The sequence below is a fragment of the Lutjanus erythropterus genome, chromosome 4, assembly GCF_056507025.1.
Source record: "Lutjanus erythropterus isolate fLutEry1 chromosome 4, fLutEry1.hap2, whole genome shotgun sequence".
NCBI lineage: Eukaryota > Metazoa > Chordata > Actinopteri > Lutjaniformes > Lutjanidae > Lutjanus > Lutjanus erythropterus.
The window spans coordinates 48173202-48192848 of NC_139320.1; the positions used below are offsets into that span (position 1 = coordinate 48173202).

The 19647-nt window shown below is 38.2% G+C and overlaps 1 protein-coding gene across 5 annotated transcripts in view; it reads right to left on the reverse strand.

Annotated features, from left to right (window-relative positions):
* Positions 1–19647, reverse strand: part of usp2a (ubiquitin specific peptidase 2a) — a 67231-nt gene that overhangs the window by 9459 nt on the left and 38125 nt on the right. For all 5 annotated transcript variants that reach the window (XM_084718194.1, XM_084718196.1, XM_084718193.1 and 2 more), the window contains one exon: positions 2438–2488. In XM_084718194.1, the coding sequence (XP_084574320.1) occupies positions 2438–2488 (51 nt within the window). The remainder of the gene's footprint in view (positions 1–2437; positions 2489–19647) is intronic.

Below are 19647 nucleotides of genomic sequence, written 5' to 3' on the forward strand. Positions count from 1 at the left end.
TTTGTGGATTTGCATGCTCTCCATAGCCGAGTCCAACAAATTAACCCTATGAAAACTGACCTCCCTCTGCAGATTGTTGTTTGTGTAATCCTGTTTAAATTGATCTAAAATTAAAACCATAGGACCATTTTTTCTTTTTGCAGCGGAAATCTGAGGCTTCTGTCTTTTGTGTGACGCTCATGATGATGAGAGGCAGGTCAGTAGTTCATGTCAGAGAGGGAAGGAGACAAACAGGATTGAGTCAATAGTTCTGAGCTTTGGTTGTACGTATTTTAGATATATGAAGCATTTTAAGATAATCTGGGAAATGCTTTAACAGTAAACACAAATATCAGTGTAGGCACTAGTGAAATATTTCTAGAAATTGCAGATTAAAGTTAAAGTTATGTAGTGTTAAGAAATATTTTGATCGTGTCTCTACATTTAGAAATCTTTCAAATCAATATGTTTTGTGTGGCACTGTTGGACCACTTCTACTGCAGAGTTCAAAGGTTTAAAGACACAGATGGACTTTTTGGAAATACACCTTCATGACACAATCAAATTCAAGCTGAGAGTCAGATAAGAGGACTGATGCAATTCTCATGTCTGCATGGTAAATATGAAGCTTCAACCAACAGCTGCTCAGCTTAGCTCAGCATAAAGCCTGTAAACAGGGAAGCAGCTGGTCTGGCTCTGGTCCATAGATGCTCAAGATAACTAAAACAAACTACTAGCACAATCCATACAAAGCTGAAAGTTGAAGTTGGCAGGAGACTGTTAGCTTATCTTAGCTTAGCATAAAGACTGAGCAAAGGCGAAACATCTCATTTGTTTAAACTGTACAAAACCCAGAGTAAAAAAGGACATGTTGGTTTATGTGCAGGACTGTTTGTTGGCTAAGCTCTGAAACTTCTTGGAGTGTTGACTAGTTGCCTGGCAACCTCACTGTGAGAACAAGATTCCAAGAAATCACTGAGCCAGTCCAAGAAATAGTCCTACACATAAAACCACACAGTGTTGTTTTTACACTTGAGTTCTTGTAACGATATAAAAAAATAATTAGAACCCGATCAATATTATCAACCCAATAGATCAAGGTGTCAAAGTCATTGATTATCATTACACAACAGGATTGTACAGTGAAATGAGAACTGTAGTTCCTTCATGCTAACACGCATACAACATATCTACAAATAACAGTTGCTGTCTGATATGCGCTGATGATTTTCTTTTTTAATGTCACAGAACATAATGCAGATTGCTTTTATTTGTCAGCTTTATGGGCAGCATTCTACTTTAATTTCATCCTTTCTAATTCAAGCTGATTTTGTTCTGTTTGTTCTTTTTTATCCATAGTTACTTATCATTATTAAAAATCTGACATTATTTTAGACAACAACAATAAAATTTATTATAAAACTGTAAAATATCCTTCTTCCATCTTTACATCTTTGTTACAAATGTTAATAACCACATTAGAGAGATTACGAAAATAAAAGTGTGTTTATGTACATATTGAATATCCCGTATATCAAATTCTGCATAAAGAATATTGGTTGATATATGGTTACCTGATTTTTTTTTTTTACTCCATAATTTTGGTATCTGCTTTGCACCCAATAATCCAGAATCAGCTGGGCCATAAACATAAACATCACAGTTTTTTTTTTTATGCTAAGCTAAACTATCTGGCTGCTGGCTCCACCTCATATTTACCGTATTGACAAATTGCATTGATTGATCTTCTTATCTAACTCTCATCAAGAAAGCAAATAACCTAAATCCCCCCAAAAGTGTAGCTCTGTGTCTACGCTTTTGCACTTTGTTGTTTATGTGTCAACAGATGTCTCTGACCACCTTTGGAGGGTTGATTTTTAGCTGGACAGACGTACCATATATGATTAAAATATGTAATATAGCAACACAGTAAATTTTTTACAATGTCTTGTAGATCTGGAAATGTTCTCATTAATTTTTAAAAGCTTACACAACAAAGTGAAAGAAGGCTGGTGTAATTATTACACATGCAGACTCCCATCACGTGTCCACAGGAGACACGTGCAATTTGGTAAGATCAAACCAGTCAGTCAGTCCTCCTGGTCCATAGTTCAGAGCTCTCTGATTAGGTTACTGTACACACACACACACACACACACACACACACACACACACACACGCATACAAACTGACAGCAACACACACCACAGCGCAGACTGTTTATTTTAGGAGTTGTCCTTCTGCCTGTTGCCTGGTAGACAGACACTCTGTTGGACCACCACTCTTGTGTGAACTCCACCGGGTATCAACAAACTGCTTTCAGAGTAACACCAACTGGATTATGGGAATTTAGCGTGAGCTCCTTTCACCACTGGATAGGATAATGTATAGACGCCACTACAGCTAAACTTTTGGCACTAGACAGATGTAATTAGATGTGTGTGTCTGCTGTACTTACAGTGTTTCCTAGGTTCTTCAGTCCCACCAGACCCTGGGCACTCTTTGAATTCTGAAAGACAAAAGACACAATATTTAGTTAAAATTTAAAAGGAAAATCCACCTTATAATCTGACATGACTAACAGATTTATGTATTTTAATTCACCCAAGGATAAAGAGAAGTTCTTCTTGCCAAATTACAATCTTCAAACCATAATTAGGGATGAAAATGTTTAAATGCAGAGTTGGGTTTTTATTCAAGGAGACATTAGCCTCGGTCCAGACCTTTGAATCTGCCCACTCCACTGAGTTGACTGACAACAAGTTGTCACTTCAGACTGATATTAGGCTAAGGAGAGATGTGAACATGAAACTTAAAAATTTCATATTCTAAAAACACCTTTTTAAATACATTGTCTTGTCTTAGTCCTATGTTCATGTGTCTGAATAATAGTAAAACGTTTTATCCTTGTTTGCAGTGTTTTACCTGATGAGTGAAATGTTTTTGAACTGATCTGAAATCCGAGTGCTGCAGGAATTAGTGGTGTCACGATACTAAAGTTTCTCATTTTGGTACGATATCTTAAAAAAATGTCAATATTCGATACCATTTACAACACCACTGAGAAAAAACTGAGCGACAAAATTTAGAGACAGAAAGACAGATATAACAAGGCTATAACATGACAACGGATATCGCAAATGAGATGAGTGATGAGAAGAGGACTGTGGGTAAGTGAAAGGAAGCAGGACTCTGCAGGCGCTGCAGCCGTGTGCTGACCTGCTGTCAAAGAGAAAAGCGGGCGAGCAAGTGCACTTGGAGTATCGATACTGCGAAACAAAAGAGTACTGAAAGCATTTCAAATATTCAGTGTCTGTATTTATTGATATTTTCACATTTTTGACAACACTAGCAGGAATTATGTATTTTGTTGGGCAAATTAGTGTCACTCAGGTTCCTTCAACAAAAAGCCAATGGGATTGTGACATTGGATTTTGGACACGTGCACAAAAAAGCCATGTGGCAAACAAATGTTTAAGATACTCTTGATAAATGAACACCAAGTTCAGCTCCACAAAGTCACTAGAGTTTGATGTGATGGTGTTTAATGTTGCTGACAAGCTCTGGAGTCTCACTTAACCACTAATGAATGGGGTATTTACTGACATGTTTTGTTTTTAACAAAAAGTGAAAATCTCTTAAACTTAAAGACAAGGAAACCGGAGATGCAAACCTGCTAACTAATTTCCAAGTTTTAGGACTCATTCCTGCAGCACTCTATTCAGAGAAGTGCCAAAAGATGAACGATTAATCGATTCATTGATTAGTCACAGCCAGATGGAAGTAGTTCCCATCAGTTCTCTGGGGTTTATCCAGAGGCATCTTTCCTTGGTAAAATGAACAGAGTCTGTATTTGACAAGAGTTTAGTTTTGGTGATGCATTTCCCCCCGTAATAACTTGTAAAGCAAACAATCTGTAGAACATAAATAATTGTATTTATGATAACAGGAAGATGGCAAATGAATTAAAAGAACATAGTCCGTCAGCAGAAAGACATTCTCTTATATACTGAAACCACTGGCTGTTCCACCACCAGATACATATTCATTCAGTGCCGTGTTTTTCCCCCTCAGGCTGTATTTGTACTTTAACGATATCCCAGGGAAGCTGGAGAATCAGCAAAACCCGGCCATGTGACAAAGATGTGATCTATCTACACTCTGCAGCTGAATGCATGTGTTGTGTCCGTCCAGGAATGACAGACAGGAGGCTTTTCTTGGTGAGCGTTATCTTCCGAGAGGAACTTGTTTTTGTTATCTCGCAGTCAGTTCCTCTCCTGGTAATCACTCCCAGATGGGGAAGATCTGATCAACAACGGCAGATAACACGGAACCGCCGCACCTTGAGGAGTTTCTGCACTGTAGCTTTTACTGTTGCAAATTCTCAGGGCAGCAAACCATGAAATACTGCGCACACATTTTATCTCACCAACAGATGGCAAAGCATATTATCATGATTCCAAAATCTTAAAATGGTACAAAATGCTTTGCAGAACTTATGTCATCACTTGCTGCTGTTAAATTTCATTACATAAGTTGAGTGGTTATATAATTGAGTAGCTAGAGGAAGAACTAACAAAGAACACGGGGGTGGATAAGGAATGCACTTGTGCCCTCGACTAAGGAGCAGAGGCAGCAGACGATCACACTTTAGAAAACACGAGACATGAGTAAATTTAATTTAACATCATTCTATCCACCAGCATCACTGAATCTACTTCAGATCCTGTCATTGGTCATGTTTTTTTTTTAATAATTGTGATATTTCATAAGTTAGATTCACAAGATTACTCCTCTATCAATTCTTTCTGCATGAAAAATAATAGCTGTGTCATGTATAAAGCAATAAATAAAGATGATTTCCTCAGCTTCAATTTTCAGTATAAAAACAAGCTGACTCGTGGCCCAGCAGAGAAACTCACAGCCTGGTAACTTGAGCTTGTATTTTCTAGGTAGAGAGCAACTCTGCAGGGCCGGCAGCTTAACACCAGTCACCTGATCTCACTGGCAACTGAAATGTATCTCACCCACATGCCCCCTGTTACCCTCACCTGTGGTGAAGCTAGGCCACATTCACTGAGAGTACTGTGTATCAGGACCACCATGGAAAATCCACAGTGAGACCACACGAAAGTTACAGTCATTCAACTGTTCGCTGACTGAAATCAAACAGAGAACGTAAAGATGAAGGGGAGATGGTTTTTAAAGGATGATTGTTAAAGCCCTGATTAGAGAAAAGAGACTGTAAAGTAGTAGTGACAGCTTGTTATCTTAGTACGACACAAATTTTCGATTGGAGTGCAACGATTAGTAGATTAGATGTCAACTATTAAATTAATCACCAGCTATTTTAATAATGTTCAAACTCTCTGACTTCAGCTTCTCAAATGTGAATATTGTCTGGTTTCTTTAGTCCTCAGGGTTCGACAAGAAAGCTTGCCCAGAGCAAAAAAAAAAAAAAAAAAAAAAAAGATGCCATGTCGGGCTAGTACATCTGGTCACTTACTTGATCAACCAGGCAAGTTGCAAAACAGAATTACACAATTCAACTTTTTTGATAATCGATTAATTTTTAAAGTAATTTTTCAAGAAAAATGGCAGAAAATGCTGTTTACAGCTCTCTCAAATGTTTATTATCATATTAAATCATATTAACCTGAACATCTTTGGGTTTTGGACTGACAAAATGAGACATTTGAAGAAATCACCTTGGACTCTGAGAAACTAGGATGGACATTTTCACTATTTTCTGACAACTTTTAGATGTTGTAGCTGTAGATTAAACATGACAATCAAGTTAGTTTTTGTAGTTAGTAAATGACCACTGATAAACAATTTGTACAGGGGCAAGTATAAATCGACACTGGGCAAGTTGATTGCTTTGGGAAACACTGACCAACATTTTTGGACCTTTTACAGACCAAACAACTAATTGATTATTCAAGAAAATGACAGATTTTTAACTGGTGATGAAAATACTGGTTAATTGCAGCCCTATTTTCAATCAATCAAAGGAGTCGGTTAAGAATGTTTGACTACACAGAGACTCAGAGTCTTCTGGTATTAACCTAATCAAACCTGTAGTCAGATGATGTAAATAGCATCTACAATACCGGGAGGCCGAACAGAGCTCACGCATGCACACTGAGTCATGTGGTCAGCAGCGTCACCACACCTACATGTGACCTGTACGAAAGGACACAAAAATTCATTATCATACTGCACATGGGTGACCGCAGTCTGACCTCGCTGACTCAAAGGAGTCCTCCTCTGTGATCACACCATTCAAAAAGGTATCAGCCGGCTGACAGTCTCTGAAGGTGTTATGTGAGTGTGCTGGGAAACTCTCTGAATTGTTCCAGTATCCTCAACCTGCTGCGCATCAGCATGAAACGTCAAACTAACAGGATCAGCTGATCTGGAGATGATGTTATCAGGCTCAACATCATTCTCTCTAACAGAATGTTTTTTAAGAAGCTGTAGGAGGGCGACTAACAGCTCTGCACTGATAAAAAGTGTTGTTCACAGTGCATCGATCAATATAATGTAGTAGCCTTACATCTACTAATGATTTTTTCATTACTGATTTATGGCCAATTATTTCTCAGTCTGAACCCTTGGACCGGTGGTAAAAAAAAGGTCATCATCACAGTTTCTCAGAGAACATGAAGATCTTTTCAAATTGCCTGCTCATCTGACAAACAGTCCACAACCCCAGGCTGTTCAATTTACAGTGATCTAAGGCATCACAACAGCATACACTTCATTATTTCTTCCTATGTTCAACTTTTTAAAGCTGCATTGATTTATTTTCTCGGTCACATGGGCCACAGAAAAGCTGTAAACATTTATACATTTATACTTGACGAATGGAAGTCTAATATTCATTCTGCAGTCCTTTTCACTCCTTCTTGATCTCCACCAACCCCTGAAATGCTCCACTACACTCACCAGCCAGTTGCTAACTTTGTTTCTGTTCTGTGCTGCAGTTTGTGAAATAGCCACAGAATCTATTCTGTAGATTTGTGTACAAATTTTTCCATTGTTTTGGTGACACTCAGCATGAACTAATGTATTAACACTGTCATCTCTTTCCGTAGTAAAGTTAACTATGATAAATGTGCAACGTCTTTCAAAATAAAGCTTGCTGAGAAACATGTCAGGCGATGGTCCCTGTTTGGTTGGCTTTAGGCAAAGAAACATCTTTATAAGGTTTAGGAAAACATCATGGATCAGATTAAAATAACTACTTCCTAAAAAACTATTATCACTGACTACCGGTCTCACATCAGAATCCTCCCTATCCAGACTTTTGCATTCCTTATATTATGTTGGTCCTCATTAGTTTCAAAGTCTTACTGAGTGTCACAAAAAATATGGAAGATTTGTCTCCATACATGAATAAATTTCAGATGTCATGGGCTGCTGGACAGGATTTGCCCTGGTTTTTAGCAGAGGTGGCAAAAGTACACACATAATGACACAGATACTTTTGTAAAAAGTACTGATTCAACTTTTTTTCTCAGATAAAAGTGAAAAAGCACAGGTATAAAAGTAAAAAGTGGCCCTCTGAAGGGCATTTCTACTGGCTATTTCTGTGCAAAGCTAACTAAACCTCATCTTTTCTCCAAGGTCGAGTCTCCCTCATCTGTTTTGTTTTGTTATCTATTTTAAAAATCTCCATTATCATTTTTTTTCTATGTGTTATTGTCCCATTCATTTAGGCTGAAATCGGTCTTGATGTTGGGAAGGTGGTGCGCAATGATGCAAAATAAAAAATAATCTGTAATTCCCCTCAGTGCATTAAAATTAAAGCAACAAACCTGTTTTGAAAATATAAGGAGTAGAAAGTACAGATGTTTCTATTATAATGCAGTGAGTTAAAGTAAAATGTTGTTAGAAAATTTGTGCTTAATTACTTCCCAACTCTGGTTTGTAGAGCTTTTTTGATGAAAACAGCTGCCTGCTGATGCCAGTTACAAAGTTGATGAAAATCCTGAGACAGAACCAAACCACAAACTTTGTGACCCAAAAAAACAAACAAGAAAAAAGCTGAAAGACATGAAAAAGCTTTGTGGCGCTGAGTGGGAGCGCAGAGTACAGAGACAATTCTCTGTGGGTCACTATGAGCAAACTACACCTTGTTAATATAAAGATATTTATAGTGCAGCTTTAAAGGATTAACTGATTATCAAAATATTGGATCTGTCGGGTAAGTTCCTCATTTCAGCTCTCCACAGAAGAGCTTCAGTTGCATTGCAGGTTTAGAGAAAGGACGCTGGATGTGACGACAGAAATCAAAGTGAGTAGTCCTGTCAGGAGCTCTGCTGTTAGCCCTCTGGAGGTACACATAATTGGGAGCATGTTCGTTTGTTCATCAGTAACGTGAGCCTGCAGCTTATCTAGTTATGAGTGCTGATACAGGAAGGGCTTTTTACTATTATATAAACAACCTCTGCCATCTGTCTCTTATTCAGCAGAGTACAGCATGCGGAGGAAAAAAAAATCTACGGTTTAATTAACTATGGCTTATCTAAATCCTCCTTTCTGTAAATTCCACTGTAGTGAACGGAACACTTCATTAGCCACGGCCATATAATATAAATACACAAACACACACACACACTTCCTGTTGTGTGTCCAGCTTTGCTAATTCAGTGATGCCTCCCGTGTGACAGGATACAGGACAAATCCTCTCTGGTCACCTCAAATTTTATTTCATAACAGACCCCCCCATCCCCGGTTGGAATGTGTACGTCTGACTTTGCTGCACTCTGCTGAGTAATGCCACGGCCGGTCCCAAAAATAGCAGCTTTGCTTTTAATAACGCCTGCTTGTCCACTCGCAATTGGCTGATCCTTCGGCCAGCCTGGCAGACGTCACGGCGATGAAACAACGTCCCCGGCTCTGTTTCCGTAGCAACGCTATTCTTATGTTTTTGCGGGATGGAAAGCTAGAGGACATGGTGACATCACAGTGACAAGGCCGAGCGTGGAGGGAGTGTGTGTCTGTGTGTGTGAGTCAGTGTGTGAGAGAGTTTAGAGTGTGAGGAACTGAATGACTTTTGGACTGGGACTGTCATCCCACACTCACAAAAAGCTGGATTCAGTTTTTAAACCGAGATTTTACTCTTGTTTGAAGTCTGCATTTGTACTATCACTGGACACTGCAGCTCTCTACTAAAAGCCACAATAATGACATAATTTTTGGTGAGAGAGCAGCTCCTTAGGGCTCGGTCAAGCTGCTTTTATCACAGCTTTTACAAACTGTTGAGGAGAATCTCCCATGCCACACTGCAGGGGTTTGCTTATGGGGATAATGATAATTATAATACATAAAGAGGCAATGATCTGGGATGAGCACCGTTTATATTGGAAATAAATGACACCAAATTTACAAAATGACATTATTTGTGCAACAGCAATCTAGTGTGTATAAATGAAGACTAATTTAATCCTACTACCTCTATTCATTTGACAGACACAGTGTAAAATGCAATTACAATCCAAGTCATTAAATCCTCATTCCCAAAGCGGTGTGTCAAACAGGATTCTCTTAATGTATGTGTGCGACGATCCATGAGGTACTGGCTCCAGCTCTGATCCCGGCTCTGTAGCATGACTGTAATGACTGCTAATTCTGTTATGCAAATTCTGCTGTGATTGTTCTGTATCTGCAGTTTAAACGAGCACCGAGCGCACAGAGAGTCATGTACTAACAGTACAGGTGGATCAGTGGGAAGACAATTAAAGTGACTAAGGGTGATGCATCTGCACCTTGGTACACAATGTACAGAGATGCATCATTCCAAAATTAAGTAAAAGTTCATTTTGAGTTCATTTTGCAATCATGTGATTATTTAAGGGCCCTAAAAGTCAACTCTCAACCAGCTTCTTAGTATTAGCAATGGGGTTACACATGAACATAATATTTTCTAGCTTAGTTAATAAATCCTTATAAATCACTGATGTTTTCTTCTGTGTTTTAACTTTGTTTATTTTATTTATTTAGTCATAGATAGTGAATGTTACAATTAATGTCACAATGCCAGAAATTTAGGAATCGATACTTGTACCAGTGACACTCTACAATTCTCAATACCCAATTTGATACCACGGTAGGAAACAATAATAAAATTCAGCCACTGTTGTTTTTCTTTGCCACTAGAAATAAAAACTCTTCTAGTCTTGTAGAAGATAACTGTCCAGAGAGCGTGTTGCCCAAGTCTTTAACGTAACGTAAGTGATTTCTGCTGCAGAACTTTTAATATAAGCACTGAATAAAATGTACTGACATGATGACACAGCCAGAGTCTGGAGATATTTATTTAAAACACTAATGTTATGTTGATGACAGTATGGAGTCACCAGCTATGGATACGTTACATTAACCTAAACACAGTGTAACACATGGAACATGGTTGGCTACCCAGCGATACCAGCTCAAACCATATAACAGTAAAATGTATTTCAGGATGAGGATTTTTGTTTTTCTTGCTCATATTCAACATGTTGTTTATGAGAGGAGCTGTTCAACATTTGGCATTTAAAAGTAGACTAGAACACTCTTAGGCATATATTAGGGGTGGGAGAAAAACATCAATTTGTGCAAGTATCTTTCATTGTGATTTCTGAATTGATTTTTTGATTGCTGATCGCTTAGTACATTAGCTTGATACTAACACATAAAGGAGCTAATGGAAATGGGCATCGTGATCACTGTAATTTTATCTTAACAAACAAATCCATTTTACTTGAAATGACGTGTGCGCTTATACTTTCAGGCATGTATCTCTCTGCTACTCTGGCTTCAACATCTCAACGGGTCAAGAGTAATACAGCCACAATCTGGTGATGGCATTACATGACAGGAGAGGGGAGCACACACACACACACACACACACACACACACACACACACACACACACATATATATACATATATATCTATATATATATATGTACACACACACACACACACACACACACACACACACACACATAAATATATATATATATATATATATATATGCACACACATATATTCCAAAGGCTCTTTCATATTATTACCCAGTAACACTACACAATCTTCAATTCAGATAGCAAAAGAAGCACCCACTGGCATTCAAATCATCTTTGCATTCAGCACCTTAACTATCTTAATGTTATACTAATTAAATATGAGGATTCACACACCAGCTCCACCAGCACCAATTCTCTGAAGGTTTCTCTTACAGTTAGTGTGAAAATAATCCCGTGACTGCAGTGTCACATGCTCCTGGGATACATTCCCACCTTTTTTCTTGCTTTGAGACATTATACTATTTCCCAGCTGTCTAAAGTAAAAATAGAAAATAATGAAATCAGTCTTTAAAAATAAATACATATCTTCATTGTCTGAAAAAAAAATATTATTTAAAAATACAAGATGGTCTAATAATCGCCAGTCATAATAATCATCCACATCACTACCTTAAATGACACATTTATATGTAATTTAACCTGCAGTTGTTGATAAGTATAATCAACAATGTTATAAAGCAGAGAGGAGAACTGTAATATGCTAGAAAGTCATTTTTGTTTTTTGTAGAGGAAGAGAGAAATGAAGAGAGGAGAGGAGTAGAGGGAGGATAAATCAAACCAAGAGTCACAAGAGGAAACATACATCCACTGTTCATATTCTCAGTCATTCCATGTGAGTGGACTGATACATACTGTATACAAAAGAGGCAGCCCAGGGGGATAGCTTTGCATAAACGCTCTATTCATAAATGTCAGGAGCAGCTCAGGAAAGTAGCAAGCTACTTTTGAAAGCCTACTCCTCTGAGGCTAAAAAGCACGCCGAACAGAGGGGCCCACATTAAAAAGCATTCCACCGGCCAGGTTTGAACTGCTTCCTAAAGCCGGGAATAAGAGACAGCGGAAATGTCCCTTTGGCGTGTGCCCAGCTTAGTGGAAGTAAAATCTGTCCATCCACTGAGCTCAATTAATTCAAAGATGTGGGGCTGCTGGCCTGAGGGAGGGAGGCTGGTGTTGGAGCTGAGAAAATGGGTCAAAGCAAGGTGAGGTGGCTGGAAGAAATGGATAATCCCTCATTATGGCTTTGCTTTCCAGGGTGATCTCACAGGAAAACAGAAGAGGACAACAACAAACTATATTAAGACAGAGAAAAAGGGAGCACCTTTACCCCTCTGTGAACTTTGTCCCAACGCATGGACATTAACCATCTAGCACACATTCTGCATTCACATCAAGCTAAATCTAAGGAATGTAGAGTGTAACAAATGCCTGACATGCTTTCCTTTAGCGTCTAACATCAGCTGATACTGATCAGAAGGTGACAACCAGAAAAACATGCTCAACTGAACGAAAGGCTTTTGAGACTACATTCTTGTCATGAGGACATAACTTGGCAGGAATAATAAATTCAATGCCCTCATGTATTTACACTTGATGAAGCCATACCCACTTCAATTAAAGCAATTTTTCTAGTTCCCTTTCATTGTCTTATTAGTGACATCTGATTGCAGGAAAAGTGGAGAGATCATTATCCTTCAACGTTTTCAACAAGCGACTGTGTGAAAGCTGAAGTAAATGACTGGATGCTCCAATATACCATCTTTTGTATATGACATAAATGCAGCATTAAAGGTACCCTGTGTAGTTTTTGACCACTAGTAGCGCTATGGAGCGACACGTAGATAGACAGTCCTGCTGCCAGGAGCACAAACAAACAAAAGGTGGTCCACAACAAAATCATAAATAGGCTTTAAGTTACAAAAGGTTGAAAAACTGAATATACGCTCAAAACTTACAAAACAAAATTGGCTTTTTCAAATGTTGAATAAGGATGGAAATGCATTCAGAATGAGCTTTGGTGGGAAACAACGAATGTAAACATCACTGTTGTTTATTTACAAGTAAGCTCCACTTTCTACTTTATCGGAAAGGTTTCAGCAGATGTCGAAGGACTTAAAGGAATCATATTTCACTAAAGTGGCTGGTAAAATTGAATGTGTTGAGATTTTTGAATGTTTTAGTTGCTCGGTCCAGTGGACAAAATGCTTCACATTAAACCTAATCTTTTAAAGAAAGACTTCCTTTAAACAACCTGCTGCACACACTTGTTGCTGCAGCAGCTCCTTAGTAATCTAAATCTTGCGGACACTGGAGATGTGGGAAAATAACAAGCTAGGAGCACAAGCAATAAAGCTTAATGAAACCCCAGAGGGGAGCTTATCCAGAACTATAAATGAGTGCACAGGTGCATTCTGATGATCTCTGCACCATCTGCTATGAAGTTTAAAAACTTCTTTTTGTGCTGGGTTTTCTCAGGGTGGTGTGGCTTCCTCCCACAGTCCAAAGTCATGCAGGTTAGGTAAACTGGCAGGTCTAAATTGCCCATAGGTGTGAAAGTGAGCGGTAATGTGTCAGCCCTGTGATGAACAGGCAACCTGTTCAGGTGTCTCCCACCACTCGCCCAGTGTCAGCTGTGATCAGCTCCAAGCCCCCTTCCAAAGGATGAGCAGCTACAGCTAATGGAGGGAGCTAAAGGATGGACACTCTTTATGGTAGACTTGTCATGATACCAGAATTTAGAACTAATTTGAAAATATGATACTAGCATAAAAAACTATACTCACTTTATAGATACCTTGGCAAAAAGAAAAAAAGTCCTAAGTAGATTTTTGCTAATTAACAACCTGCAGTGAATGATTTTTTTTATAGCTTTGGGACTTTCAATACTATCAAATGTTTGTATTGTATTTTTTTAAATAAGTATACTTAGATACTTTTGACAACCTTCCTTTATAGTATATATGAACAAAGAAAATGCTAATTATTAGTCAATAAAATTAACAGTATTTTATATCAGTGTATTAGATGCTCATTATTAAGGTTTGAGAAATGTGTGGACAGCAACAGTGGTGTATTTTGGATCGAGGCTGCTGATGACTAATGTCTATAAATGACAGTAGAAGTGGGCTGTATGGAGAAAAGTCTCCACCATGGATTTATATGGTGTTATAATGCTATACGGATAAAGAATATTCAGAAAATCAATTGTGTGTGGATAAAATAACAAGCAAGAATTTTTTTTTTTTTGGAAAATCCAGTAAATTGAACACCTAGCAAAGCAGGTATTTCATCACCTCGATTCAAACATCATAACAAATGTAATATATCCATAAAGCAGCAAAGTCAATTTTATTTACACACTGGCAAATCATAACAAAAATGATCTCAGAGCACTTTTCATATAGAGCAGGTCTAGACGGTACTCTTAATAATATTATTTGTAGAGACCAAACGGTTCCCACCATGAGCAAGCACTTGGCGACAGTGATGAGGAAAAACTCCCTTTTATCAGACAGAAACCTCGAGCAGAACCAGACTCAGGGTGGGTGGCCATCAGGCCACTGATTTACAATACTGCCCACAATTAGCTAACAGACCCAATGATATCAATATGATGGCTAATATGCTACAAACAGTATGGGAAATGCCTCCATGTATTTATAGACATATATTTCATTTTGTCTCACAGTGCACTGCCATATCATCTTACCCTAAATGACATGATTGAATTCTCAGCATTACAATGATTTTGAGAGTCAGTCCTCTGAAGCAGCTTTTGGACACTAAAACGCTCCAGTGAAACACAACCAGTAATAGCTGATTCATAATCAATGTGGATGATTAATATCTAATTGCAGTATTGGCAATGCTCTAATAATATGCTTCCAACAGCGAAGCAATAACAAGTGCCACTTTCCCCCCTCCCTGCTCTGCTGGTGTCTCTGGGGCTGTAAGCTAAACTTCACACTACCAGCAGCAGGATGCCTGGGTCCACCTGGCAGAGCAGAACGCCAACTGCTGATTGGCTGGCATACCAGCGTGAGAGAGCGCAGCAGAACAGTCTGTTCTGACCTGTCTCACTGTTTGGCAGACCATCATAAACAATCTCTCTCTCACCCTCTGTGAGTTTACCTCTTTCGCTGCTGTTCTCCCATGTGAGCAGAGGTGACACTTTCGCTCACACACTAGCTTGTGTGTGTGTATGTGCGTGAGCGCGCAGACGAACACACACGCTCAGTGTTGGCACTTGATAGGGAACGGGAGATAATCTATTTATTTCTCCCTTCTAGAAAGCCCACAGAGGGATGAAATCAGTCATCAGAGCTCATGGAGCCTGTGCTGGGTGACGTGGAGCCACAGCTCATCTCTCTCACACACTCTCACACACTTATATGCAAACAAGTAAACACTGAGATCCTCCTACTGAGAAAAATGGCTGTCTTTCTGAGAAATACAAATAAATATAGCTTATGATCCAACAAACTGCCCCTTTGTTGCATTTCATTAGATCAAAGAGTATGAGAAGACACTGACAACACACAAGGGGATATCACACACTAATACCCAACATCGTATAGATAACAGCTTGACAACATGTGACCATAAAGCAATGCACTCACTGGCTTCTTATGTAACAGATCTGTTCATCTTCACACTTCTCCTTCACTGGTATGCATTTATCAACCAGGGAAAAAAATCACCCTCAGCGGCAGAAACATTAACGTCTAGCTAAGAGGCTTGTATATTATTATATTTATATTCTACTGGAGCCTGAGCTTCACATCCCAACACACTACACTGGAGGATCACACCATGGGCTTTGACAAGTGGATGGAAAATTACCAAATACTAATGTGTAACAACTGCCTACACTTTAGAATTGTATACTGTATAAATACCACGCATGAATTCATCACATGAAAGATCTACTGCCAAGTTACTCCCACTACAGTTAATGCCAGTGCAGAACACGGAGGCTCTCGCTGGTAGTATTTGTAGCATTACATCTCTAAAAGACAGACATTTGAATAGCTTGGTTATAATGACAAATTACAAACAAGAATGATTATATAAGTGAATAAACAAAATTGAAATCAATTCTAGCATGCTAAATCAGTGATGTTTTGACCATTAAATTTTAATGACTATCATTTTAGGATAGACGGTAGGTGTTTTTCCACATATAAGTTTAGGATTATTATCATTATAAATCCATTTTAACCATTTAGCTTATAAAACCTGAAATACAGTGACATTTGGGATGTAACACTATCAAATCTTGCATATCATACCATGATAAAAAGTCCACAGTATGATATCTGTCCTAATATTAGAAAACAACGAAAAATTAATTCTTTAATAAAATAAAAGACCCCAGCCATGAACGAAGCATGAACAAAACTCAACATGATTTATATGCATACAATTGCAAAACAAACCAACACAGCAGTCAGTAGCAGTCCTTTTATAAAATAAAAAATATTAATAATGATAAAATAATTACCATATAATATAACAAAAGATATCATCACAGTTTGATAAGGTATTGAGACATTTTTTTAATTGTGATATTTGATTTATTGTTACATTCCTAGCAGAGATTTTATCTTTCTCTATACTTATTCTGATACCTGGACTTTGGTATTGGATTGTTAGTCAGTATCAATCGATATGCAGTGCATAAAAAAAATTACTACTAATATTATTGCTGTTGTCACTGTTGTCGTTGTTGTTAGCAGCTGTATACTACTAACCCTGTATGGATGTGTTATAATTGCTATTGTTGTTGTATTGCCTGTCTTACAGGCCTCGTGTACTGGCTGACATGTGATCCAGTACTTTAAGGCTGTATTTCTGATACTGGTATCTGTATTTAAACAACCTTTAAAAAACAGTGAAAAATGTTTTGTCCGGCCTACTAGACGTCTTGATTTTCAACACAAGTCTGATGAGTTAAGAAAAATTTTGTCACCCAAAGGAATGATTCCAAGTTAAAGTGGCTTTATGTGTGAAGATTATTTTGTTTAATGTGATGCATGAGAGTGTAGCACAGTTAACTGCAACGAAGATAGGAAAGAAGGAAGGAAGGAAATATTCATACAATTTTTATGTAGTTTTGCATACATTCACCATATTATAGCATGTTGAAAACAGAAAAAATACTCAAATAAATATTGTGATACTGATTCTAATCATATTATTAATGTTGTTCCAAAACCATACTTGGTGTCGGTATTGGCAAGTAGTGTCCTATTGTCATTTGTTTTCCTCAGGATGGTTAAGTCAGGCTCTATAGCATTTATTCTCTGCATGTATGTGCACATCACTAATTTTTTTTAATGCACTGGTATTGAAGTGGTACTCTGTATGGCTGATATGTAGACAGTTATCAGAATCGGTGTCAAGGAAAAAAAATGCCATGAAAACACCTCTACATATTGCCCAACCCTTTGACCTATAGAGACTTTCCTTGATCTGTGACTTCAATGATTAATCAATGATTAAAATGATTGGAAAATGATTTCTGTCGATGATCTAATCAATTCATTATTTAGGCATTAGCATTTATATGACTGAGTAATAGTAGAGGAGCAGTTAGAAAGCTCTTGCAAAAGCAACCTTTGACCTAACAGCTGTCAGTGCTGGTGTGCTGTGAGCCTGCTGTGCACAAACATGTGCATGATCGCAGATAACCACACACATTCTCATGAATGAGTTCATGCTAATACTATTGCACACACACATTTCTCTCACATGTGCGCTCACTAAGAGACAGACAGAGCACCTTTTTTCCTGCCATGCATGCAGTGGTCTGTGGGGAGTGGGGGGGGGGCAGAGGACAGATGATGTGCAGGAGTGGAAGGAGGACAGGACAAGAGGAGCAGGTGGATGGTGACAACAAAACAGAAAGCGTGCCAAGCTGCGTGGCCTGGCCAGCACTAAAGTGTATTCTAATGTGATTTCTCATTACATAACAGGAGCTGGCAAACAGCAGCTCCACTCCACGCTGTCGCTTGGGAACACACACACACATAAAAAAAAAAAAAAAAAACAACACACACACACTTGCAGCAGCAAGTCTCTGGTGATCACAAACTAAAAGCTGTTCCTCTTCATCTGCTCATATTAGGACAAATGCAGCTGACAAGTAGGCTTTTAAATCTCATTTTACCAAACAATGCATGCGCCTCCATTTATCTACATGAGGTGAACTGTAAGGACAGCTTTAAAGCAATGAATACATAACTGCCTCTCTTGGTCAGTAGGACTGCATGCAAACCATTGGACCCGTTTCCAAACCTATCAGCACACGGTTTTGGTTTGCTGTAGGGATGCTCAACTAATCGAAATAGTACCAAAACTGCAATATGGCTGAGGGCCTGCATTTATCAAAAATATTTTTAATAATCTTTTCTAGCATGATGATAATTAAACACAGGAAAATCATTGTATATTTCAACTTGAAAATTGCAAAACATCAAATATCAACAGCAACTTTCAGTTAAAAGCCATAATTCCTTTGTCTAAAGGCTGAACTGGCTTAAACCCAATGATTTTCTGTGCATTGTGTACTCAGACCTACATTAATGTGTATACTGTATGAGGCTGTGTCTATATGGAAACAGCCAGAGGCAACATTTAGGTCCTAGATATTCCAGTGCATGAAGAAAGCCCTGTCAGAATGGGCTATTCCTTTATTTATCTCCATTATAGGCCTACAGTGTAATACATAAGAGCAGTATAGTAAGAGCAGCTGTAGTGTATGAGGGGGATTAAACGGCAGTTATATAACCAGTGACCTGCCAGTGCAGGCCTACTGATCCTCCTGGCACAGCAGAGTACAGCGGCTTAAAAGAGCGGCTTACCTCTGCAAATGACTCACTTCAACCTTAAACTGACATCATCTTTGACAAGATACATAACGTTGTCAGTGAAATAGCCTTCTGTGTCCTGTTTATAATGACCAAAGTCCCACATCTCTGCCTGCAAGGAACAATAACTCTCTGGCAAAACCTGTGCTCACATTTACAGACATTAACCTAGTTGAACATGAAATATGTCCTTTCAAACAGGATAAAGTAATGAGCTATCAGTGAATACAGCCACATAAAGCAGCACTTTGATATAGTATTTATTTTTACTGTACATTTACGCTGCTTATTACCACCCACCATGAGTATTTAGGCGACAGAAGATAGTGGCTACCACACACATACACAAGTAAGGGATAATGTACAGTTACAGCATATTACATAATATAGCATATTACAAAATATTTGGCACTATTTATGACACAAAATATTAATTTTAAAACAATGTTATGGCTTTATTTCGCAATGGTGACGTGCTTACTGTACATTATCCTGTTTCTTCAACAATTTGACACAAAATAATAATTTTTTAGTGATCTGCAGTGATTTGATTGTTCCTCTGGAGTCTATGATCAGAACTGTGTCCATAGCAACGGTCTGTTCTTCTTAACAACTATCTCGTATAGATAACAGTAGTCTGCTATACATAAATAACAGACCTTAGAATATTGTAATTGGCCAATCAGAATCGAGCATTCAATAAAGCAATTTAATAAGCACCAATTCAAGACTATTGAGTAACTTCTATCTGGTATATTGTGTATTATGTCTCATTTCATAGTTAATAGCAGATAATTCACAAAGCACCTTAACTACTGCCTTATAGAGTTTTCAAGCTCTGCCAATAAAAAAGTAATATTATCAACATTAAATCGGCTGATTTTTCAGTGGGGTTTGGTGTGAGTGTCTCTTTGAAGCGGAGATAACGGGGCGCAGCGA